General features: G+C 45.0%; 1 protein-coding gene across 1 annotated transcript in view; it reads left to right on the top strand.

Annotated features, from left to right (window-relative positions):
• LOC118496149 (CREB-regulated transcription coactivator 2-like) overlaps positions 1-27500 on the top strand; it is a 52243-nt gene that overhangs the window by 7252 nt on the left and 17491 nt on the right. Inside the window, exon 2 of the mRNA XM_036006646.1 lies at positions 22687-22788. Within this exon, the coding sequence (XP_035862539.1) occupies positions 22687-22788 (102 nt within the window). The remainder of the gene's footprint in view (positions 1-22686; positions 22789-27500) is intronic.

Raw genomic sequence — 27500 nt, 5'->3', positions numbered from 1 at the left:
ACATCTGCCGATTTCATGCCGGTCAACGCTCCAATTAACTGACAACATAAGTTATACCAGTTACAGTTCTCAAGGACGCACACACGGACTAGGGCTGAACGATTTTTGAAAATAATCTAATTGCGATTTTTTTTTTTTTCCCAAATATTGCGATTGCGATTCGATTATTTTTTTAAGCTCTTTGTCTTCTGTATTATTCAACAAAGAATATAATAATTTATAGTATGAACACACAATTACACAATAGACAGTTAAATAAGTAAAAATATAGTACATATCTATACACACACACACACACACACACACACACACACACACACACACACACACACACACACACACACAAACAGTGTATTTTTTTACAGTGCACAGAGAGGAGCTGCCTCCAGCCCCTCCCCCTCGTGAAGTTGCGTGCTGCCGTGTGCACTTGCTCAGAGAGGCTATCGTTACGTTAGCATGTTGCTGGTGTTCTTGTTCAGAGAGGCTATCGTTACGTTAGCATGTTGCTGGTGTTCTTGTTCAGAGAGGCTATCGTTACGTTAGCATGTTGCTGGTGTTCTTGTTCAGAGAGGCTATCGTTACGTTAGCATGTTGCTGGTGTTCTTGTTCAGAGAGGCTATCGTTACGTTAGCATGTTGCTGGTGTTCTTGTTCAGAGAGGCTATCGTTACGTTAGCATGTTGCTGGTGTTCTTGTTCAGAGAGGCTATCGTTACGTTAGCTAGTTGCTGGTGTTCTTGTTCAGAGAGGCTATCGTTACGTTAGCATGTTGCTGGTGTTCTTGTTCAGAGAGGCTATCGTTACGTTAGCATGTTGCTGGTGTTCTTGTTCAGAGAGGCTATCGTTACGTTAGCTAGTTGCTGGTGTTCTTGCCGTGGGATTAACTGGACTAATAAAACTGTTGAAACACCGCGGCCACACTGCTGTGAAAGCTCCCCGAACGTCATTTATCAGAGTCTGGTTGTTACCCCTCTCAGTGGCAGCTCCTCCACTCATATCTTTATAACGGAGCTAACCGCTAACCGGAGCTAACCGCTAATCAGAGCTAATCGTTGCTAACCGAGCCTTGAGTTCTGCGTATCTGTATCCATTAACTGCACGTATGGACTCGAGCCCGAATAAAACCCTTCATGTTATTAAAATGGCTGTAAAAGTTTTAAACTACAACTCAGAGTTGTTTGAATGACAGAAATCTGCTCAAGGTACGGCGTAGCGTTAGCGTGCTAGTTGATGCTTTCTCTGCAGAGTGCAGACTGATTTGCTCTCGCGAGTCATGTGACCAAATCGCAGCCTCTGCGATTAGGAAATCGCGTTTCAACATATCGCGATATTATCGCAAATGCAATTAATCGTTCAGCCCTAGCACGCACACACGGACGCCACAGCACGCTCTCTTTCTCCTTTCTCTCAACTTTTCCGCCGTGTGTCGGCGCTATTCTCGAACATGTAGGGAACCTGGTGAATTAACCTGCAACATGTCAGCTGTTTGGGAATTCTTCAGCGTGTGTGCAGAAGATAACAAGTTTGCAATATGCAACACCTGCAAGGAGAAAGTAGGGCGTGGAGGGACGACACCAAAAACCTAAATCACATTTCTTTAGTTGGATATTGGATGTGAAAAGAAGGAAATGGTTCTAACATTGCTCTTTAGATGTGTGTGAATGTCCCACACCAGGAGTAATTTATATAGTTCTACTTTATAGTGATCCATTATCTGTTCAACACATGTTCTATTAAAGAAAAGACAGAAAATAAATATTTGCGTGTGCTGTAAAGTGGTTAGAAAAAATGAAATCGGAATCGGCTAAAATCCGTATCGGCTGGTCTAACGCAAAGAAAATCAGAAATCGGAATTGGCCTAGAAAGTTGTAATCGGTGCATCTCTTTATTTTCTTCAAAATGCTATAAAATTGAATAAAACACCCAAATCCAATTTAAAAAGTAGTGAACTGATCATTTATTTTACGGAACCATCCACGTTATTTATTTATTTTTTGACAATGTGGTTGAAAGAAACCCAAATTTTCTGATATAGAAACTTTTTGAAAACAGGAGGGATAATACTTTACAAACACTAAAGCGAGTAAGCGCTGTGACTAACGTTACTCTTCTGAAGAGATTTTGGAGAGGGACATTAGGAAGTTAAATAAGCTGGTTGACTGACATGACACCATTGTATTCATATAATCCTGTCAATCCAGGCTGAAGTGAACGATGTGAGTAACGCACGCACGTTGCTTCCTGTAAATTTCAGGTTGTGGTCGACTAGCCTTGTTTGTTGGATAAATTGGTCAACATTGATTGTGACTGGTTGTTGGCTGTGCATGCAGAGCCTGCATGTCACGCACTGTTAGCAGCAAACTGTCTACCCAAGAACACTTAACCGTCCTGTTGTCCTCGGGTCAAATCTGACCCGTTTTCTATTAGGGTTGGAACGGTACACTGAAGTCACGGTTCGGTTCATAGCTCGGTTCAGACATCACGGTTCGGTTCGGTACAACGGAGGGAAAAGCATAACAAAAATGCAGAAGGCAATTTTTTTTATTGTGCATGTTTCAGGCTGTACCACCTAGTGTCCTACAGTCTGTCCCCTGAGCTAGCTGTCTCAGGCTGTACCACCTAGTGTCCTACAGTCTGTCCCCTGAGCTAGCTGTCTCAGGCTGTACCACCTAGTGTCCTACAGTCTCTCCCGTGAGCTAGCTGTCTCAGGCTGTACCACCTAGTGTCCTACAGTCTCTCCCGTGAGCTAGCTGTCTCAGGCTGTACCACCTAGTGTCCTACAGTCTGTCCCCTGAGCTAGCTGCAACAGCCTGAAGCGTATAAAGTAAGATGTAAACAGTAAACAATAAGTAGGCTACCCCACATCATCTCCAGACTCCATCTGGAACTTGTAAACAAAATAAGACAATCAGCTAGTAGTGTGATATGGGAGACAAGCGCTGCTCTCATATGTGAATGCACAGAGCAGGGCTGTTAAAAGAGCAGCTTCGGTTACACAGAGCAGCTGGCGAATTGTGGCGTTAGCTTCACACGCTAACAGCGGAGCTAGCAGCAAACGGCGGAGCTAACAGCTAACGGCGGAGCTAAAAGCGGAGCAAACAGCGAAGCAAATGGGCCTGGAAGCCATTTGTGGTTGAGTCGAGAAGCGATCCAGCTACAGTACATCCGTGTTTGGTTGTATATGGAAGGGACTAGTTTGCTTCGTGTGGACTCACTGGACCGACCATAGACAGTAGGCTATAGGATAAGAAGGGACCGACTCAACATGATGTAGGCGGAGCTTCAGAGCTAAGGTGGGGCTACAGATTAGGTGTCCCTAAGAAACGCGTATGTAACAGTAGTTCCACATTACATTAATTCATTTGCACGCAAGTTTTATTTATTTTTATACCGTGTATTCTCCGTGTAAATGTACCGAACCGAGACGCCCGCACCGTTTCGGTTCAATACGAATACATGTACCGTTCCACCCCTAGTTTCTATGTGTGACTGGGTTGGTCTAGTGGGTAGAGCGGGCGCACATATACTGAGAGGTTTATGCCTCGACGCAGAGGTCCAGGGTTTGAATCCGACCTGTGACGATTTCCTTCATGTCTTCCCCCTCTCTCTCCCCTTTCTCACCTATAGCTGTGCTATCAAAATAAAGGCGGAAAAGCCCCAAAAATAATCTTAAAAAAAAAGTTTCTGTATCAGAAATTTGGGTTTCTTTTAACCAAATTGTCAAAAGAAAAAACGTGGATGGTTCCGTACAACGCTCTTCACAAGTATATTAAATGATCAGCTCACTACTTTCATTGAATTTGGGTGTTTTAGTCAATTTAAAAAGCATTTAAAAAGAAATTGGTAAAAGAACGTCAGAAAAAGCGACCAAAAAGTGACAAAAAACGTCAAAACATGGGGAAAAGAGACACAAGTGTCAAAAAAGACGACCAAAAAATTGAGAAAAGTTAGAATTTCTACACAGAAAAGCAAAGTTGCACGTTCGACGGGAACACAGCGCGAGGGTTAAATGTTATATCAGACTCAGACTTCTGTTGTAGATTAGTGTTACGTTTCCAGCGTCGCGGCTCCGAACCGTACGTACGTGTTAATAATACTTCACTGACCAATGACAAGCAAAGAAAACAGGCTCCGCCCTCCTACAACCGCGATGCTGCAGCTGATTGGACCAACGCGTCACGTGGGGCTGGCTGCTCCCCGAATATCAAAACCGACCATAATGGCGGCTCGTTCGGAATACGATCTCGTATTTTACGAAAATAGTTCACCCAAACGTGTTTCTGAAAACATTTTAAGAGAGAAATAGGCCGTGCAGTTGCTGAATCTGTCTTCATTTCAGATCGACAAAGGTCAGTTTAAAAGATTTCCGTCAGCTTTTGAGAGGCGCCGAGCCGCCCGCTCCTCATTTGCATAAAGTTGGCTGGATTCAACTTTATGCAAATGAGGAGTGGGCGACTCGACGCCCCGCTTCTCCAAAGTCCCCGCGACGCTCCCAGAATGCATTGCACGGCTGCTCCCATAGACAATGAATGTGAAGCGGGGAAATGGCTCTGACAACGGACATGTACTAGGCTAACTATGTTAGCTTTAGCCTGGCTGGTAGCAGCTTTCTGCGGTGAAAAATGGCCGCGAGACATCCCGATAACGTTGCATTAATCGGGTGATTTTAGTTCGTCTTTGCAGCGAACATAAAAACACGGACAACTGTAGCTTCACTGCCCACGGAAAAGCATCACTGTGTCAGCAGCAGCTGCCGCTTACGGTAGCGGGAGAGCCTCACTTCCCCTAACAACCCCGTTAGATTAACGTTACGTCACATACACACACCCTACACGCTGCCCACATGGCCACCTGTTAACGATATTGACAAAATGTGATATTGCGATATCGATATTAATTTTGATATTTTTAAACCTATGTAAAATTACAAAAGTTATGGGAAAACGCATCAAAATAGATTCATAACAGTATAGTCAGTCCCTCCAGAAAAACGCGATTATGTGATCGCGTAATTCCATGCATAATCAGCCAAAGTCTGCATATTTATGCGCGCGCATTTTTTCAAATACGCCGCACTTTCGCTGCATAAATTGCCGATTTCCGCGCAAAATATGCGGGGCTTGCATGATTTCATAATCCCCGCATTTTCGTTGCAAAACATTCACACATATCTCAGCAGAAAGATGAAAAATGTTGCGTTTACTTCACACAAGAGCAGCCATTTTCCCCTGTTGCCATGGGAACGTTACGAAGTGACGTAATTACGCGACGTGAACATCATCGAAAAGCTGCAAACCCCGCGATGAAGCCGTGATGAAACCGCAGTTTTTGCAAGTTCCCGCAATTTCATCGCATAAAATTGCATAAATATCCCGCATATTCACAGAGACACACACACACACACACACACACACACACACACACACACACACACACACACACACACACACACACACACACACACGCGAGTCAGACACAGAGACATGCACCCACACACAGTTACACACAGAGTTACACACACACACACACACACACACACACACACACACACAGAGCAGAGTTACACACAGACACACACACACACACACACATTCACGCACACATACAAAGTTATACACACACACACACATATTCACGCACATACACAGTTATACACACACACACACACACACAGTTACACACAGCAGAGTTACACACACACACACACGCGCGAGTAAGACACAGAAACATGCACCCACACACACAAACAGAGTTACACACAGAGACACACACACACGCACGCGAGTCAGACACAGACATGCACCCACACACACACAGTTACACACAGACATACACACACACACACACACACATTCACGCACACATACAAAGTTATACACACACACACATATTCACGCACATACACAGAGTTATACACACACACACACACACACAGTTACACACAGCAGAGTTACACAGACACACACACACACACACACACAGTTACACACAGAGACATACACACACACACACACACATTCACGCACACATACACAGTTTTATACACACACACACACATAGTTACACACAGCAGAGTTACACACACACACACACGCGCGAGTCAGACACAGAAACATGCACCCACACACACACACAGTTACACACACACAAACACAGAGTTACACACAGAGACACACACACAAACACACACACGCGAGTCAGACACAGAGACATGCACCCACACACATTTCATCGCATAAAATTGCATAAATATCCCGCATATTCCATCGCATTTTTTAAGAAAACGTGCCGCATAATCAAGGATTTTTGCCCACAACAATCACAAAAAAACTAAATTTTTCTGGAAGGACTGTATAGTGCACACTGAGACTTACGTACGGCTCCGTAGTACTACTGGACTCCAAACTCTGCCTCATATAAACTCTGTTTATAAAGTTGCGGGATAGGTACCGGTGAGAAATAGATGCGGGATGGGATTACTTTTGGCCACTAAAGTTTCCTCTCCAATCTCAGTTATTTCATCTTCTCCCTGAGCAGTTCTTTCTTTTGCTCCACTGACTCCCTTCGCTCTCTCGTAAGGTCCTTTCGCTTCTCTGATTCGTTCCGTATTTTTATTTTTTTTGTCCCTATCTATTTCTCTCTCGAAATATGCACATGGCCACCTGTCTTGAAGGGGACGCGTCGGCCGCTAACAAGCATGTAAAAGGAGAACTGTGAACGTTTACTTTTCTATCAAGCAGCAAAAAAAGTTTCAGCGTCAACATCTCAAAGTCCTGCAATGTGACTATCGCGCATGCGCACATCGCGATGTCATGTTAGTGCAATAGTAATGTGACTAACTAATGTGTCCAACTGTTTACTATTTACTCTCTACTAGGGGTGGTACGGTTCATGAAAAGACATCCGAACCGCTCGGTTCGCTGGTCTCGGTTCGCTGGTCTCGGTTCGCTGGTCTCGGTTCGCTGGTCTCGGTTCGCTGGTCTCGGTTCGCTGGTCTCGGTTCGCTGGTCTCGGTTCGCTGGTCTCGGTTCGCTGGTCTCGGTTCGGAGCGTGTGTGCGTCTCACGGTTCGTCAGTCCACTGTTAATGTGCACTAACCACTTACTGCCGTAGTGCCCACTTTATACACCTATGTTCAAACACTTACTGGAAACGACGAGGGGGATGAGAGTGACGAACGCAACACACGGCAGCTGATTGGACGAACGCGTCACGTGGTTCTTGCTGCTCCCCAATTTCAAAACAGACTCTAATGGCGTCTCGAAAATACTGTAGTTCACCGAAAAGTGTTTCTGAAAACATTTTAAGCGAGAAATAGGCCGTACAGTTGCTGAATCTGTCTGCTTTTGTGATCGACAAAGGTCAGTTTAAAAGATTTTCGTCAGATTTTGAGAGGCGGCGAGCCGACCGCTCCTCAGGTGGAGCGTGGAGCGCTGCAGGTCACGTCACATGTAGAAATGTCAGGTGTTGAGATGAGGAAGGCTGTAGAAATGTCAGGTGTTGAGATGAGGAAGGCTGCCCGGAGTTGGAGGATGCTCCAGCGTCGTATATAGTCTGGTGTGTGGGAACATTTTGGATTTCATGTTACCTATGATGACAGTGGAAATCAAACAATAGATAGAACTGCCGCTGTGTGCGTGTACTGTGCAACATGCAGTAAATATGCTAATTGTAGCTATATATCATATGCTGGAGTATATTTCTGGAGTGTTAAAGATTAAAAGAAAAAATAACAAGAACCGTACAGAACCGAAAACCGTGATACGAACCGAACCGTGGATTTTGTGAACCGTACCACCCCTACTCTCTACTCTCTTTAATCATATTTATTATGGTGGATCTTTAGTGTGTTTTGAGACTTTTTACCCTTACCTTGCTGCTGTAACTGTGAATTTTCCCGTTGGGGGGATTAATAATAAAGGATTTTGAATCTCTGTCACTAAGCTGTTCGCCTCCACTTTTGTTTTAATTAATCAGAAGGCTTTCTGTCTTTTTTTTTTTCTGAAACGTTGCGTCTTGCTGCTCGGTTTAATTACAGCAAAGTGAACGCGCAATGCGATCGATCATTCACCGTCGCCCGCCTGTCGCCACTTATTAGATCAAGCTCGCTCCTGAAACAAAAACACACACACACACACACACACACACACACACACACACACACACACACACACACACACGGCCTTTTTTACTATTTATTTGCAGGTTTAACAGACCAAACAGTTCATTAATGGTTTGTAAGAAGAAAGGATAAAGGTTAATCAATCAATAATGAACCTGATTGATAGTCACTGTCGTATTTCAGATTCAAACTCTGAAAGGGGCTTCTGACAAACAAACAAACACACACACACACACACACACACACACACACACTCCTCCTCCGTCATTTACAGACAACACCCTTTGGGGGTTTGTCTCTTCTGGGAAATCCTTTCCCCCCTGTCCTTTTATACACACACACACACACACACACACACACACACACACACACACACAGTTACACACAGCAGAGTTACAGAGACACACACACACACGCGCGAGTCAGACACAGAAACATGCACCCACACACATACAGTTACACACACAAACACAGAGTTACACACAGAGAGAGACACACACACACGCGAGTCAGACACAGAGACATACACACACACACACACACACACACACACACACACAGTTACACACACACACACACACACACACACACACACAGTTAGACACAGTTACACACAGCAGAGTTACACAGACACACACACACATGAGTCAGACACAGAAACATGCACCCCCACACACACACACACACACACACACACACACACACACACACACACACACACACACACACACACACACACACACACACACACACACACAAACACACACAGTTACACACAGAGACACACACACACATTCACTCACACATACACAGTTTTATACACACACACACACACGCGAGTCAGACACAGAAACATGCACCCACACACACACACACACAAACACACACACACACACACACACACACACACACACACACACACACACACACACACACACACACACAAACACACAGAGACACATGCACCCACACACACATTCACTCACACATACACAGTTTTATATACACACTCTCTCTCTCTCTCTCTGTCTCTGTCTCTGTCTCTGTCTCTCTCTCTGTCTCTGTCTCTCTCTCTGTCTCTCTCTCTGTCTCTCTCTCTGTCTCTGTCTCTGTCTCTCTCTCTGTCTCTGTCTGTCTCTCTCTCTGTCTCTCTCTCTGTCTCTCTCTCTCTCTCTCTCTCTCTCTCTCTCTCTCTCCAATCAGCTGTTACATCAGGGTGTGTGTGTTAGCAGCCGTAGCAGAAGCTGTTCTGTGTTGATATGGAAACATCTCAGACGGTTTGAAGTCTCTCCTGGAAACTAGGGCTGTGCAATTTCATAGAATTGTAACGGCGATAACGATCACAAAACGATGTAATCGAGGTAAAAGATCATTTTGAACATTACTTTTTGCAAGTAAACTCTTATTTTGTATTGTTTTGTGAATGAAAACGCGTTGCCGACCAGATTAAAGTGATGCTTCAGGTCTTATAAAGGGGGTCGGTTGGTTTGTTGGGTGGCTCGTGAGTCCCAACTATCGCTTTTAAACCACACGTGTCAAACTCAAGGCCCCCGGCCCAAATTCGGCCCTCGCAAACTTTAATCCAGCCCGTACGTCAATTTAGGTTCACAATAAATTTCGGCCTGCCTAGGTTTTGTCTCTCTTTCCAACATTCTTGGCACTATTTTCGGACATTTTGTGGTCTTCTTTCAACGTTTGAGTGTTTTTTTTTGTGGATTTCTTTAAAGTGCTCATATTCTGCTCATTTTCAGGTTCATAATTATATCTTGGGGTTGTACCAGAATAGGTTTACATGGTTTAATGTTCATATTTTTGTTGTACTGCACATTGCTGCAGCTCCTCTTTTCACCCTGTGTTCAGGTCTCTGTTTTAGCTACAGAGTGAGACCTCTCACTGCTGGAACATCTTTGTTGGCAGTCGCACATGCTCAGTAGCTAGGTAAGATCACATGCTCAGTAGCTAGGTAAGATCACATGCTCAGTAGCTAGGTAAGATCACATGCTCAGTAGCTAGGTAAGATCACATGCTCAGTAGCTAGGTAAGACTACATGCTCAGTAGCTAGGTAAGATCACATGCTCAGTAGCTAGGTAAGGACTACATGAGCTAGCTAGCTGTTTCTCCAACTTCAGCAGTACAAGGCAGGATTAGCCGGGAGACTTCTTCTAAACGAGGGCGCACTTCCAACTTTGCGTGGAATATCTGCAGAACAGGGACATGGAAGTAGTTCTTTACAATTGATTTTGTAGATTAGGGTGAATCCATGTGTGTTGTAGCAGTGTTTTGCCATTGAGAACGAGCTAGCATGCTAACGGTTAGCCCCCTAGCCCCCTCGTCTCGACTAGTGACGTAGAAAGCCGTGCAGATTTTGACCAGCTCACCCAGAGACTGAAGGCAGGACACATTCAGAAACCGTATCTCACTCTAAACAGCATGGGTGGTTTTTTTTTCAAAGTTTGTATGTGTGTGGAAAGAAGTTGTATTATTTCAAAACAAAAAAGTCGAAATATTTCAAGAAAAAAAGTAACCGGGGTGTTCGTGCACTACTTTTTTTTAATCTTGAAATATTACATTTTTTTCCCCGATTTTCATGTTGAAATATTTGGACTTTTTTACTTGAAATATTTCAAGAAAGAAACTGGTCCAACAGCGCTTCTTGGCATAAGGAATTCTCACTGCAAAGAAGTGTATCCTCTTATTCGGGAAAAAAAAAGAGGGACCAGCACTGAAGATATGGCTCACGGAGATGATGGACACACTCCACCTTGAGAGGATCCAGTACATCCTTAAGGACAAACTAAAAGACTTTGAGAACATTTGGTGACCTTTGGAATAGGGCTGGACGATTTTGGCTAAAATCATAATCACGATTAATCGAACAAGTTACCTCGATTACGATTATTGAACGAAATTTTTTTTCTTTTCTTATACTGTAAATATGTTCACGGTTATTTTTTTCTAATGAAAGAGTGCATAATCCTATCTTTGTGATTCTAAAATAAGGAAACAGCACACAGATGGCAATTAATGCTTATTTATTAAATATTTCAACCAACTGAACTGAAATCTACAACAGTAGATTTTACAATGAAATAAAAATGTCTAATAAAAAAGTAATTTAAGTTTTAATGTAAAAAAAAAAAAAAAAAAAAAGTTTCCTAAAAATGTAGAAAATAAAAAATAAATGTCCATCATAAGATTAACGGGAACCTGTGGTTAACTGTCTTTAAACTCCACGTAGTCACGTGACTACACACGCGGCGGCCGTAATATGTTTTAAGGGGAAAGTACATTAACACACTGTGGGCCGCCGCGGAAATATTAATAGGATTAAAAGACCGAAATAACCGACTTGGTAAAATTACGTCGGTTATAGGCTCTGAATTTCGGTTACGATTATTTTTTTAATTAATCATCCAGCCCTACTTTGGAGTCTTATCTTCCAGGAGAAGTAGTTTCCTGGTCGCAGTCCGGGGTGGGGTATTGCGGGTAGGGATTAGGGCCTCTCATTTGTAAATTTTTTGTTTTTATTTATCCTTATTTCCATTCCTTATTTTTGTTTTTATACTGTAAAAAAGAAGCACTGTAATAACAATTTTGTAACTAGATTTTTGAAATTTAAGCTTCATCATAAAAATATTTGAAACGAAATATTTCAAGAAAATAAGTCGAAATATTTGAAGAAAACAAATCAGAAAAAAACTTAATATTTCAAGATATAAAAAAAAAAAACGTCGTGCACGAACACCCTGGTTACTAGAGCAGTTATCCAGGTCTGCTAACTAACCTAAGAGAGAAGACACACCAGCCTGATAATCGGCCGTCGGACCGTCTGGCGAGGTCGGTGACTCGAGTCTGCTTGGTGTGTCCCGTGCCGCCGGCCGTCCGAGGAGCCGTCGGCCTTCATTTGGGCCGACCTGACGTGTTCAGTCGGGGACAGGGCGGTCGGAACTCACCCGGAAATGGGGAGCGGATGAGGCTCTCAAAATCTGACGAAAATCTTTTAAACTGACCTTTGTCGATCTGAAATGAAGACAGATTCAGAAACTGCACGGCCTATTTCTCTCTTAAAATGTTTTCAGAAACACGTTTCGGTGAACTATTTTAGTCCAATATGAGATCGTATTCTGAACGAGTCGCCATGACAGTCTGGCTGTGAATTTCCCATAGACTGTATATAAGAATGGACCAACAGGTCCCGTTGCTCTGGACGGAGACCAGTGAAGGCCGTTAGAAGCACTTTTCTGGTGATGGCTGAGCGTTACTGAGCAGCCTCCAACTGAGCTTGAAGACGTAGATGTGACGTGAGCAACCTGTCTGAAAGTTGGAAGTCTTCTGGTAGCTGTGCCAAGAGAAATCTCAATCATTCCCAATCTAGCAGAGACGGAGAGCGTAGGTATATGTAAGGAGATAACATAGACACAGGCTAATTATTGATCACTAAAATGATAGTTAACATTAGTAATTAGACTTAAACAGCTAATGGAAGTCCAAACTGCCTGAGAGCTTCTCCTGTACTATACGGTAATTCCTCTACTATGAGACAGTAAGTCTCGTGGTTATGACCCAATCGTTAGCCTATTTTTATAAAAACGTCTGCTACGGAGCCATAACGTGAGGTACAAGGTAATGGAGCCTTTTATACATTGTCGTGTTTCTTTAGAAATAAACAACGGACAAATCGAGTCTTTAAACTCTTCAGATGTAAAGTTATTCGCTGTCAAAGTGACGTCAAAATGAATGGCAGTCAATGGGATGCTAACGGGGGGTGATCGCTTTGTAGCATTAAAATGGCGCCGTAGGAGGTTCGCGGTCCGAGGAGAGGCTTACCCCCTTGGAATTTCCGGAGAAAAAAGAACCACGTGACGCGTTCGTCCAATCAGCTGCCGGTTTTCATTTTCTGGGAAATAATCAGGCTGTTAATGGAAACAATACAGAGCAGCGCCGCCTGCTGCTATGGAGACGTATTACGTTTCGCGCACGCACAGAGCGTACGCTCAAGTCGGCGTCTCCTCAGTGTGTTCTGAGGCACTTTTTGGACCTCGGGACCCGACTGATCAGTCCGACTGGCTTTACTGCTGACGGTCGGCCGTCTGGTTGGCCCTGAGGGATCCTATTCTCCCAGCTGGGACTCAGATGCTGCTGCTGTTGTCACCGTGACAGAACAATCAGTCATTTTGGTGTTTGTCACTTTGTAAGTATTGTGTTGCTGTACATAACAGGTGTTGTCCAGCCTGCAAACAGTGGTTAGTGTGTGTGTTTGGAGGGAACTGAGCACGTTGTTGGCTGTAATGTTTGTGTGAGTCATAAGGAGTTTTTGTTATGTTTTTTTTTTAAAGGGTAACTACCGTTCTTTTCAACCTGGACCCTATTTTCCTGTTTTTGTGTCGAAGTGACTGATGACATTGGTCCAGTATTAAGCGACATCGCTGCAGTCGGCAGCGGAGAAACAAGCTACAATGTAAGTTAATATGGTGATTGTCCAGCTTGTATTTACCTTCACAAAAGTGCTGGTTTAGCCGCTGACAGACTCAGATTAATATTCATAGTGTCTGACAACATTATGGAAAGGATTTCTAAGGAGGTCGACCTTTCTGTTAAAGGAACATAGCGACTTATTGGGACTTTAGCTTATTCCCCGTATCCCCCAGAGTTAGATAAGTCCATACATACCCTTCTCATCTCCGTGCGTGCTGTAACGCTGTCTGACGCCCCCAGCATTAGCTTAGCTTAGCACAGATCATGCAGGTAACTGGTTCCAACTAGCCGACTGCTCCGAATAAGTGACAAAATAACGCCAACATGTTCCTATTTACATGTGATTTGTATAGTCACAGGATGTACAAATAATGCCAAGATCACCAGTCACGTTCGCTACTAACTAGCTATTCACATTGGTTTTGTTAATGGAAGTAACTGTGCTTTTCGGTGTCGCGCTTATCACTCCGCCCAAGTAGCAGTGCTTCCATTTTCTGAGAATATAGTTCCCACTTAGTATACGGTTAGAATATGGCTGCGTCTCATGTGACCTTTATTATTTGTACACCCTGTGACTATACAAATCACAACATGTAAACAGGAACATGTTGGCATTATTTTGTCACTTATTCGGAGCAGTCGGCTAGTTGGAGCCAGTTACCTGCATGATCTGTGCTAAGCTAAGCTAATGCTGGGTGCGTCAGACAGCGTTACAGCACGCACGGAGATGAAAAGGGTATGTATGGACTTATCTAACTCTGGGGGATACGGGGAATAAGCTAAAGTCCCAATAAGTCGGCATGTTCCTTTAAAGATTAAGATCCTTTTTTTAAACATAAAAACATCCGCGAAATCACGTTCGCTAAACCCACCAGACTCCTTGTGAATAAACAGTTATTTTAGCATCGTAAAATACACTTCATTCAAAGTCGACAGAAACAAAATAAAACTATGAAAAGCCGTTTTGGGTCATCTTTCCTCTTTTTCAACCGTCACAACTCTAGTTTTGGTTGAAATAAACACATAGTTTACCGATTTTAGGGCTGCACGATTACGGCCAAAATGATAATCACGATTATTTTGATCAATACTGAGATCACGATTAATTATCACGATTATTTGTTGATTTTAACCAAAACAAATTTTATTGTCACATAGGCTAATTATAACTGCTTTCACATCCATATTGTGCTACATTCCTCCTTTGTTGAAGGATACTATGAAGGAGCCATTTCAGCTGTCCAAACATGCGCGTTTGCTGTGAAAAGATACAGGCAACGCAATTTGGATTGCATATTAAGAAATGATAGATTGAAAACACTTTGACAAGGGTCATTTTGGTAATTAAAGATGTAAAGGTATTGACATTTCATAAAAGGGTATAGAGCTCAACAGTGTGGTTTCCGGAAGTAAAAATGCTGTTGATTTTCTCCATAAGGATTTAGATTTTCAGCTTTAGGGCCCTATTTTAACGATCTAAAGCGCACGGCGTGAAGCGCCTGGCGCAGCTGCGTTTAGGGCGTGTCCAAATCCACTTTTGCTAGTTTGACGGCAGAAAAAAATTGTCGGTGCGTAGTGAGATGTTTTTTTTTTACAGTGTGTTCAGGGGACAGGCAGCTAGCGGATAGTGAGATGTTTTTTTACAGTGTGTTCAGGGGACAGGCAGCTAGCAGATAGTGAGATGTTTTTTTTACAGTGTGTTCAGGGGACAGGCAGCTAGCGGATAGTGAGATGTTTTTTACAGTGTGTTCAGGGGACAGGCAGCTAGCGGATAGTGAGATGTTTTGTGAGAAAATGTAGCCTAAAAAACGTTTGGGATCGCTTAGAGGAATAGGTCTTTATTGTCATTGTCACAGATACGACATTTAAAGTGCTCTCTAGTCAGTGCATCAATTCATTGAGTTTATAAAAATATAATGTAAGTCCTAATAAATATAATGTAAGTCCTAATAAATATAATGTAAGTCCTAATAAATATAATGTAAGTCCTAATGTTATTTAAAAAGAATAAATACCTTTTTAAAGCACCTTTAATACTGGATCAATGTCAAAGATTGTTGTTCCCATCAGTCACTTACGGTAGAGATCCATTTGACCGTGCGGCGCTTCTGTCGCGCCGCGCTCCACTCTATTCCTATGGGTGACGTCAAGCGACTTCAACGTGCACGCAAAGCATTCTGGGAAGGCGGCTGCTGCGCGTCCAAAAGCTAGCCGATGCCCATCTTTTATGCAAATGAATGCGTTGAACGCAGCGTGACTATCCAGTAGAAGTAGACGAAAATCTTTTAAAAAGACGTTTTGTTGATCTGAAATGAAGACAGGTTCAGCAACTGCACGGCCTATTTCTCGCTTAAAATGTTTCCAGAAACACGTTTCGGTGAACTATCTTCGTAAAATACGAGATCGTATTCTCAACGAGCCGCCGTGACACTCTGTTGAAATTCTCGAGAAGCCAAACCCACGTCAGGCGTTCGTCCAATCAGCTGCCGGTCAGGGGCGTGCCGTGGAGCATCAACCGTGGATGTGTGACGTCGCGACACCACGCTTCAGTCGCGTCCTGAAGCGTACCGTTAGACACAAAAACAGGAAAATAGGGTCCAGGTTGAAAAAAAAAAAGGTAGTTACCCTTTAAAGTGAGATATTCTGTGTGTTAGGGCTGAACGATTTTTGAAAATAATCTAATTGCGATTTTTTTTTCCCCCCAAATATTGCGATTGCGATTCGATATTCGATTATTTTTTTTAAGCTCTTCGTCTTCTGTATTATTCAACAAAGACAAACAATAAATCATTTTATAGTATGAACAACACACAATTACACACTAGACAGTTAAATAAGTAAAAATATATTGTGTGTGTGTGTGTGTGTGTGTGTATATATATATATATACACACACACACACACACACACACACACACACACACACACACACACACACACACACACACACCAGTGTATTTTTTTACAGTGCACAGAGAGGAGCTGCCTCCAGCCCCTCCCCCTCGTGAAGTTGCGTGCTGCTGTGTGTACTTGCTCAGAGAGGCTATCGTTACGTTAGCATGTTGCTGGTGTTCTTGTTCAGAGAGGCTATCGTTACGTTAGCATGTTGCTGGTGTTCTTGTTCAGAGAGGCTATCGTTACGTTAGCTAGTTGCTGGTGTTCTTGTTCAGAGAGGCTATCGTTACGTTAGCATGTTGCTGGTGTTCTTGTTCAGAGAGGCTATCGTTACGTTAGCATGTTGCTGGTGTTCTTGTTCAGAGAGGCTATCGTTACGTTAGCATGTTGCTGGTGTTCTTGTTCAGAGAGGCTATCGTTACGTTAGCATGTTGCTGGTGTTCTTGTTCAGAGAGGCTATCGTTACGTTAGCATGTTGCTGGTGTTCTTGCCGTGGGATTAACTGTACTAATAAAACCGTTGAAACAACGCGGCCACGCTGCTGTGAAAGCTCCCCGAACGTCATTTATCAGAGTCTGGTTGTTACCCCTCTCAGTGGCAGCTCCTCCACTCATATCTTTTTAACGGAGCTAACCGCTAACCGGAGTTAACCGCTAATCCGAGCTAATCGTTGCTAACCGAGTCTTGAGTTCTGCGTATCTGTATCCATTAACTGCACGTATGGACTCGAGCCCGAATAAAACCCTTCATGTTATTAAAATGGCTGTAAAAGTTTTAAACTACAACTCAGAGTTGTTTGAATGACAGAAATCAGCTCAAGGTACGGCGTAGCGTTAGCGTGCTAGTTGATGCTTTCTCTACGGAGTGCAGACTGATTTGCTCTCGCGAGTCATGTGACCAAATCGCAGCCTTTGCGATTAGGAAATCGCGTTTTAACATATCGCGATATTATCGCAAATGCAATTAATCGTTCAGCCCAACTGTGTTTCTACATTTCACCTCTGCAGTGGCTTGGATCATCTTTCTTCTCATGGCGTTTTAGCATTTGGGAAACTAAACTGTAAACTGTCCCGATTGGACAGATTTTAGTTTGTCTGAAAACTTCCCGGGACAAAACATGAAGCCGTGAAAATGTAATTTCACTGAAACGGGAGATCTTGGCGCTCTGTGTGAGTTCATTATGGTTTGGCTGAGACGGTGGTGGATCCCTCTCCTCTGTCATATCAATGGTCTGAGTCGGCACTTTCTCAACGCTTTGTACTCTTCTGCCAAAAGCCTTTTTCATTTCCTTGAGGAGGATGATTAAAAGCTGAAACCTCATTACTTATCCAGCGGTTTACTTTGGGAATGATTCTCGTCTGCGGGCAGTAATTCACTCACTGACGACGGCAGCATTTCAACAACCAGCTGGACTCTGAAAGGCTGACTTACATTAAGGTTGGCAGGGAAACAAAGCTGTTAGTTTGAGTTTATTAACTTACTAAAGATTGGGTAATGCTCGGTAAGATTGGGTAAGATTGGGTAATGCTTTGAACACAGAAAGGAGCAAAGAGCCAATGACATGAACAGATAGAGGACAAGGACAGGAGGGACCGGAGATTAGATGGGTTCATCACACTTTCTCGACGTGTGTGTGTGTGTGTGTGTGTGTGTGTGTGTGTGTGTGTGTGTGTGTGTGTGTGTGAGAGAGAGTGTGAGACTCTGTGTGTGTGTGTGTGTGTGTGAGAGAGAGTGTGAGACTCTGTGTGTGTGTGTGTGTGAGAGAGAGTGTGAGACTCTGTGTGTGTGTGTGTGAGAGAGTGTGAGACCCTGTGTGTGTGTGTGTGTGTGTGTGTGAGTGTGAGACCCTGTGTGTGTGTGTGTGACCCTGTGTGTGTGTGTCTGACTCTGTGTGTGACCCTGTGTGTGTGTGTGTGTGTGTGTGTGTGAGACCCTGTGTGTGTGTGACCCTGTGTGTGTGTGTGTGTGACCCTGTATGTGTGACCCTGTGTGTGTGTGTGTGTGTGTGTGTGTGTGTGTGTGTGTGTGTGAGTGACCCTGTGTGTGTGTGTGTGACCCTGTGTGTGTGTGTGTGACCCTGTGTGTGTGTGTGACCCTGTGTGTGTGTGTGTGTGTGTGTGTGTGTGTGACCCTGTGTGTGTGTGTGTGTGTGTGTGTGTGTGTGTGTGACCCTGTGTGTGTGTGTGAGACCCTGTGTGTGTGTGTGTGTGTGTGTGTGTGTGTGTGTGTGTGTGTGACCCTGTGTGTGTGTGTGTGTGTGAGACCCTGTGTGTGTGTGTGTGACCCTGTGTGTGTGTGTGAGACCCTGTGTGTGTGTGTGTGTGTATGTGAGACCCTGTGTGTGTGTGTGTGTGTGTGTGTGTGAGACCCTGTGTGTGTGTGTGTGTGTGTGTGACCCTGTGTGTGTGTGTGTGTGTGAGACCCTGTGTGTGTGTGTGTGTGTGTGAGACCCTGTGTGTGTGTGTGTGTGTGTGAGACCCTGTGTGTGTGTGTGTGTTCCTGACTGTCCACATGCGTTTTAAATACATACTTATATTAAAGGTTTGCCAACCTCAACATTTTCTCTCACAGTAACATTTTTCAGTCCCATTTTTTGTCATTCCTTTCAAGGGAATGGAATTCACAAAAGGTCTGAAATAAATGCGGAGAGTTTGGGTTGATCATATCAGACGGAGAGTTCGTGAAGTTGCTCCATATGTTGCGAAAGGATGCCAAAGGTCAGAGGTCAAGCGGTGATGCTTGTTTTGTTAGTTTCTAAACCTCCGTGGTGGCCGAGGGCTTTTCCAGCCTCTGGTCGTATGTTCTGTGTATTTCTCCACACATCCGGCAACATGAAACTAGATTTAAAGTAAAATCAGATGAGCTGGACGCGATTGCATCTTTTTAGTGTCTGTAGAGGGTGACACAGGAATCAATTGTCGCTCCCATCCCATCCCGATCCCACGAAAATACTCCCGTCACATCCCGATCACGGGACTGCCCCCCAAAAAAAATCCTGTCCTGCAAAATCCCGAGAGAAAGGCTCCCGAATCCCGTCCCGCTCCCGTTTCGTTCCATATGTTGTCTAAAGGTGTGTGTGTGTGTGTGTGTGTGTGTGTGTGTGTGTGTGTACAGCTGCAGCGATGGCCGAGGGAGCGAGAGCGGCTCCTCTGCTCTGCTGATGTAGTTGTGTGAATGCAGCGCTGCAGAGCCGTGTGTCTCTCGCTGCTGGGGGGGGGGGTTAGAGGTAGTGACCATTCATCGAGACTCCCGCGGGTCACGGTATTCCCAATCAACAAACGTATGTGGTTCTCTTTTCTAAAACAAAATGCCTCGCAATCTTTGAGCGCACTCACCACATCGCAGCGTCATTTCTTAATTTAATCTCCGGCTCCGTCCCGCTCCCGTTGAGTTCTATTCTTAATCCGTCCCGAACACGTTACCGACAATGAAATTTACTCCCGTACCGCGGGAATCGCGTGACCCGCGGGAGTCCTGAAAAATTGTCACCCTCTAGTGTGTAGTGGTCTAGAGCAGTGGTTCTCAAACTTTTTTCAATAATGTACATCTTTTTGAATTGTTTCTTTAAGCCAAGTACCCGTTTTCGGTAGGAAAAACTGCCTTTATAACTGAAAAAACATTTAAATGCTAATGAGAAATTGAGACAAAAACTGTAAAAAAGACAAAAAGATGGTAGAAAGAAGGAAGGAAGTAAGGCAAGAACAGGTCGAAAATAATATCAAAAACTTCAAAAACGTTGACATAAGAAGAAAAAAGCGAGAAACTTGTAAAAAAAAAAAGTAGAAGGAAGGATAGATTAGGTCCAAAGGAGACACAAATGTCAAATTTTTTTTGTCAAAGAGGAACAATGTTCTGGACAACAGCCTTATAACTATTAAACATTTTGTTAAATATCTCACGTACCCCCTGGAGTCCTCCAGAGTACCCCTAGGGGGACACGTACCCCCTGCAGTCCTCCAGAGTACCCCTAGGGGGACACGTACCCCCTGCAGTCCTCCAGAGTACCCCTAGGGGGACACGTACCCCCTGCAGTCCTCCAGAGTACCCCTAGGGGGACACGTACCCCCTGCAGTCCTCCAGAGTACCCCTAGGGGGACACGTACCCCCTGCAGTCCTCCAGAGTACCCCTAGGGGGACACGTACCCCCTGCAGTCCTCCAGAGTACCCCTAGGGGGACACGTACCCCCTGCAGTCCTCCAGAGTACCCCTAGGGGGACACGTACCCCCTGCAGTCCTCCAGAGTACCCCTAGGGGGACACGTACCCCCTGCAGTCCTCTAAAGTACCCCTAGGGGGACACGTACCCCCTGGAGTCCTCCAGAGTACCCCTAGGGGGACACGTACCCCCTGCAGTCCTCCAGAGTACCCCTAGGGGGACACGTACCCCTGCAGTCCTCCAGAGTACCCCTAGGGGGACACGTACCCCTGCAGTCCTCCAGAGTACCCCTAGGGGGGACACGTACCCCCTGCAGTCCTCCAGAGTACCCCTAGGGGGACACGTACCCCCATTTGAGAAACAGTGGTCTAGAGTTGTCTGATCTAGCAGTCGGCCTGGATTAAAATCATCTGAACGTAAAGTAAGAGCAAGCTAAATTTTAGAGGAAAATATTCTTATTCTTTATTGTGTGAATGTGCCAGTGTTAGCCAGCCGGCTAATTTTCATCTGTAGTCCTTTGGCCAGATGATTTTAGACCAGAGCAAGCGGTCACGTGACGCCTACCGTGGCTCTGAGCTACTCGCCGTCATCACCGCAAAAACAAAATGAACTGCACGGTTGAATTTCAGCCTGCGTGCACGTTTCGTAGCCTAAAACAGAGCGGCTTATATTGGTAGAGAGAGAGCAACAAGTTAGAGAACTGCAGAGTCACCCTGTCTGCTCTCTGTCTGCTCAGCTGCTATTGTCGGCAAACTGTTATTTATATTTAACTTTATTGACAGAAGAGCTTTCTGAACTGTCTGTGGAATGGATCAACGGAGAGGAGAGAAACCAGTGTGGCTCTAAATGACTCAGTAAAGACTCTCACATTGAGCGGAAATGGAAAATCTGTGCTGCAATCTTTTCATACAGTCTATGGCTGCAACATGTTGTAAGGTTTAGGCTGATGTTTTTCAGGGGTGACGCCATTCACCTTACCGGCGGTATTGACAACAGATAAAGCCACCGTGTCTTGAGAAGGTCTAGCTTGTTGTTTTCTTGTTCACTTTTAACTCACTTTACACCATCTTTGCTATGTCTTTTTCCTCTCAGCGGCACTCATGCGCTACTCTCCGTTACCGCTCGCTCTCCTTGCGTGACCACACGGGCACTGACGTCACTCACTTAAAGGCCGAGACGCACAGCGCCGATAATCGGCCGTTGGACAGTCTGGCGAGGTCGGTGACTCGAGTCTGTTCGGTGTGTTCCGTGCCGTCATCCGTCCGAGGGGCCGTCGTCCTTCATTTTGGCCGATTTGACATGTATAATTGGAAGGCGGGCACTGCCGCCAGTCAGACTCAAATGACCAATCTGATTGGCGCCAACGGGGAGCGGGATGACCGTGACTAGAGTCTCTCAAAATCTGACGAAAATCTTTTAAACTGACCTTTGTTGATCTGAAATGAAGACAGATTCAGCAACTGCACGGCCTATTTCTCTCTTAAAATGTTTTCAGAAACACGTTTCGGTGAACTATTTTAGTCCAACATGAGATCGTATTCTGAGCGAGTCGCCATGACAGTCTGGCTGTGAATTTCGGGAGAAACCAGACCCACGTGACACGTTCGTCCAATCAGCTGCCGGTTTTAATTTTTGGGCGACAATACAGATTAGCGCCGCCTGCCGTTGTCTCTTCGGTGTGTTCTGAGGCACTTTTTTGACCAACTCGGTGAGACTGATCAGTCCAACTCCCTTTTGACCGTCTGGTCGGTGTGTGTGGGCCTTAAGGCACCCTGCCATTCTCGCTCTAACGTACGCTACTCTCGTAAGGGGGTTGCGGTTAACCGCCATACGGCGGTGATACGTTGCTTCTTCACCACGGTATGAAAAAACTAAAAGCCCTAATCCCACTGCACTTTGTCAAACACCAGAGATTGTAAAAAAATGTCCCACGGTGGGACCGGTTGCTGCTCTGTTGGGCAGAGCGTCTGAGTGAAACTGGCCGACTCTTCTACCTGCTAACGTCTTCTTCTTGTCTTCCTCTTTGTCTTCCACCCGTCAGCTTCAGGCCCAGAAGCTCCGTCTCGCCAGGAGTCAGGGTCCGTACTACGGCGGCTCGCTACCCAACGTTAACCAGATCGGCAGGAACCCTCAGGACTTCCAGGTAACACACAGACACCCACCGTGCTCGCACGTAGTTTTTCTCTTTCTTTATTATCTGCTCCATGCGGTGGAGACGGCTGTCAGCGGTGAGCCACACTGAAAATCAGATTTTTTTTTGTTCTTCTGTTTTTCTGCTTGGGGTGGAGATGTGTTGACATTCTGAGTTGTATTTTAATTAGTATAAAATCTGGGAGAAATCTGCAGGGTATTCTGGTAGTTATTTACTACCACCTGCAACTAAGGCTGTCCTCGACTGAAGAAATTCTTAGTCGACTAAAGGCCGTTTTACAGTCGCCGTTCCTGACCTGTCGCACGACAATGTGACGTCAGAATGACGTAGATCTTGCTGGCGCGCCAGGATTTAAAGTGCGCGACCAGAAGTCGAGCACCACTCTATTTTTTCTTAAGCGGAAACTGCATTCTGACTGGTACCGGATGCCAGGACTCTCAGAGTGACTGCAAGTCTCTCTTGTAAACTTACTGTGTTAAGATGAGCTCTTTTATGGTGAATGAAAGGATTGAAGTAGGTCATCGAATCGCTGTGCAGTGCGTGTGTGCGTGTTACTGTGGGTTTCCACAGGATGCGGAACGTCTGTGGACCGGCTCCGCTGCGGCACGTCTGCGTGCTCCGCCGTCCGTCAATACCCACCAGGTCCGGATTTGTTGCGGCCATGACTGACAGCTGTAGTCACGAGGACCCACGAGATCTCACGAATTCACGTAGAATAGAACCACAAAACCACCAGCAGTTAGTTTCCATCCAGAGGAGTAGAGGGGAAACTACTCTGAGCTGTGTTTTCAAGGTGTAGTGCAGGGAAATATGATCCGCCGTGAGCACGCTGGATTTTACTTTGAAAATTAACCCGATTTTTATTTTGTTTCTGTGCTCGACTTCCTGTCCTCCCGTGTGCTGAATTGCTGCGGAGCTCTCCGGCGTCCGGCAAAAATAGAAGCTCTGCGTATCTGCTCCGGAGGGCTGGGACCGCCGGAGCTGGGACGGAGTCGGGACGCAGACGTTCTGCAGTCAGTGGAAATACACACACTGACTTTAATGGAAACCTAATGACTCCGCCGACGTTCCGGAGTAGATCCGCAGCCGTTACGCATCCAGTGGAAATTGCCGGTTAGAGTTACGGTGATTTGCTTCGGAACGAGTTCTGACTCTAGAGTCATAGTGAGAGAAACAAAGTGTCTCCCCTGTGCTTTAAGGCTAACGGGTACAAGCACTCCTTCATCTCCACAGCCATTTCACTTGTGATCTCGGTCCAGGGGAGGAGGTAGTAACCCCCCCAATTCACTTGGCAAAGTGTGCAGTTTAGTTAGCGATATGGTGTGGTTTGTGTGGTGGATGATGGTGATGATGATGATGATGAGTAGGGTAATGATGAAGTCTATGCCGCTGATGTGGACAATTTGTGTTATGATGGAAGAGATGTTGCTCATGTAGTCAACACGTCTGGTCACTTTGCACGTTATTGTGGGTATTTGTTAGAGGTGTCCCGATTTTCCAAATCTTCGATTACATTTTCGATTCTAAGGTCACGATTCGATTCAATTCTCGATTTTTACATTATTTATTTATTTTTAGACTAGACTTTCATGCAATATAATATCTGACCTTTGTTTGCAATGTGCCACATTACATTGTCAAATTTAAAACGTGTATTAACAACATAATGTAACAATAACATATCTTCTGTCATCTGGAAACTTGGTGCTCTCTCTAATATAAGCAATATACTGCAAGCTCCTCTGTTTAGGCTACAAAACGTGCATGCAGGCTGAAATTCAACCGTGCAGTTTTTTTTTGGGATTAAGCTATAAGCAGAAGGAATCTCTGCTAGCTGCTAGGCTAACGTGCAATGGTAAACACACAGAATATGGTACACGCACGTAGCAGAGCTTCCAAATAGGGCTGTGCTCGATTGAAGAAATTCTTAGTCGACTAACACTCATTCAATTGTATCGACTAATCGATTAGTTGATTTAATCGACAGATCTGTAAATCTGAGTTTCTCCGCACAGAGTCATGCAAAAGCACCACTTTAATTCTTGTTTACCAGAGATGTGCTCGTATGTGTCTTGGAAGTAAGTCATTCAGCATGAAAAAAGCATCAAACACGACTAATCGACTAAAGAAATTGAAGTTAAAGTTGACTGAGACCAAAACGACCGATTAGTCGACTAATTGACTAAGAGGGGGCAGCCCTACTTCCAAAATGTGTTTTTTTTTTTTTTTTTCGACAACGCCTAACAACACATAACTCACTGGAAATCCAAAATACCGGCGACTAGGTCTGCTACATCTGCATAGAGTTTAGATTCTCGGCCCAAGCCCGAGCCCAACAAAAAAAAAAAAAAAAAAAAAATTGCTTGATCAAGGGTCCGGCCCAGGCGCGGATGTGGCGGAAAATAACGGCCCGAGCCCGACCCGAGGCCCGGTCGGGCTCGGGCCGTTATTTTCCGCCACATCCGCGCCTGGGCCGGACCCTTGATCAAGCAATTTATTTATTTTTTTTTTTTTATCCATTACCTTATGAGCAAGTGTGGAGGAAAGTCGGAGGTATGGAAGCAGTTTAAACAAGTCGTGGGCAGTGACAACAATAAGTTGTTCATCATTGTTTCTTTTTTTTTTTTTTTTACGTTTCTTTATTCGGATCCATCTGCGATCCGTTCCAGTCTGAATAAACTAACAGCAGTTTACAGCTTCGTCCTTGTTGTATTATTCTAAACAGATTTCTGTAGTTCCAACAACTCTGAATTGTAGTTGAGAACGTCAGTTATAACGGCCCACGTATTAAAAAATTGTCGGGTTTAAATCGGGCTCGGGCTCGTAATTACAGTTAATGTGTCGGGCCGGGCCGGGCTCGGACGCAACGTGCTCGGGCTCGGGCAGGTTCGGGCTTGATTTTTTGGGCCGATCTAAGCTCTACATCTGCAGTTGCCATGCTATCTTCTGACTGGCTCTAGCTAAGTTAGAGGAGGTTGACTGACTCGCAGCACTTCAACACGTGTGTGTGTTTTTTTTCCCACTTGGCAAGCCGACCGGACGTGACATGGGGGCTTGGCAGTATTGACAATTCCATTTTTTAATTCGATATTCAAGATTGTGGCTTAATTTCGACATTTTACGCCGCTATGATCGGGCCGGGCCCTTAAACAAGCATTTGTGTTTTTTTTTAAAATTACTTTTTTAGCCTTATTCAGTGGGGAGAAAGCTCTGCCTCTCCAGCTTCTCCCGTAGCTCTGGGTGGATGTCCTGCTCTGACTTGAGTGGGAGGTAAACTGGGCTACATCTCGTCTCCCCCGTCTGCAGCACTGTTGTCGACCAATTAGGTGATCAAGACCAGAAAGTCTCCTATATGGTTCCAGGTCTTTGATTATGTTGCTGCCTTGATCTGTTCCCCTCTCTATTCAGCTGAGGGAGCTTATAGGGTCAAGTTTTTTACCTAGGTACTGTCAGGACACGCCCTCATACTCTGCTTCTGACTGGCTAGTAGTCCTTACCTAGGTACTGTCAGGACACGCCCTCATACTCTGCTTCTGACTGGCTAGTAGTCCTTACCTAGGTACTGTCAGGACACGCCCTCATACTCTGCTTCTGACTGGCTAGTAGTCCTTACCTAGGTACTGTCAGGGCACGCCCTCATACTCTGCTTCTGACTGGCTAGTAGTCCTTACCTAGGTACTGTCACGGCCCGCCCTCATACTCTGCTTCTGACTGGCTAGTAGTCCTTACCTAGCTACTGTCCGGACACGCCCTCATACTCTGCTTCTGACTGGCTAGTAGTCCTTACCTAGCTACTGTCAGGACACGCCCTCATACTCTGCTTCTGACTGGCTAGTAGTCCTTACCTAGGTACTGTCAGGACACGCCCTCATACTCTGCTTCTGACTGGCTAGTAGTCCTTACCTAGGTACTGTCAGGGCACGCCCTCATACTCTGCTTCTGACTGGCTAGTAGTCCTTACCTAGGTACTGTCACGGACACGCCCTCATACTCTGCTTCTGACTGGCTAGTAGTCCTTACCTAGCTACTGTCCGGACACGCCCTCATACTCTGCTTCTGACTGGCTAGTAGTCCTTACCTAGCTACTGTCAGGACACGCCCTCATACTCTGCTTCTGACTGGCTAGTAGTCCTTACCTAGGTACTGTCAGGACACACCCTCATACTCTGCTTCTGACTGGCTAGTTCTCCTCACTATTCAGCTGAGGGAGCTTATAGGGTCGAGGTTTTTTTTACGTTTCTTCATTCGGATCCATCTGCGATCCGTTCCAGTCTGAATAAACTAACAGCAGTTTACAGGCTTCGTCCTTGTTACATTACCGGTATTCATTAAGATAATTCTAAACAGATTTCTGTAGTTCCAACAACTCTGAATTGTAGTTGAGAACGTCAGCCGGGTTTAAATCGGGCTCGGGCTCATAGTTACAGTTAATGTGTCGGGCCGGGCTCAGGTAGGGTCGGGCTTGATTTTTTTCGGGCCCGATCTAAGCTCTACTGGGGACAAAATAAAGTTGAAGTTCTGACCAAGGTGGGAAAAGGTAACCCTCTCCTTGATTTCATGTTGTTATGGAGAAGGAAAACCAGGAAATAAGTCGGGGGGGAATGCAACGCTGCCTCAGGAGGGTGGCTGGCGTCTCCCTTAGAGATCGGGTGAGAAGCTCAGTCGTATGTGAGGAGCTCGGAGTAGAGCCGCTGCTCCTTTGT

Source organism: Sander lucioperca, chromosome 10 (genome assembly GCF_008315115.2).
Source record: "Sander lucioperca isolate FBNREF2018 chromosome 10, SLUC_FBN_1.2, whole genome shotgun sequence".
NCBI lineage: Eukaryota > Metazoa > Chordata > Actinopteri > Perciformes > Percidae > Sander > Sander lucioperca.
The sequence above is the reverse complement of the archived record's forward strand: the minus strand, read 5'-3'. Positions and strand labels throughout refer to the sequence as shown.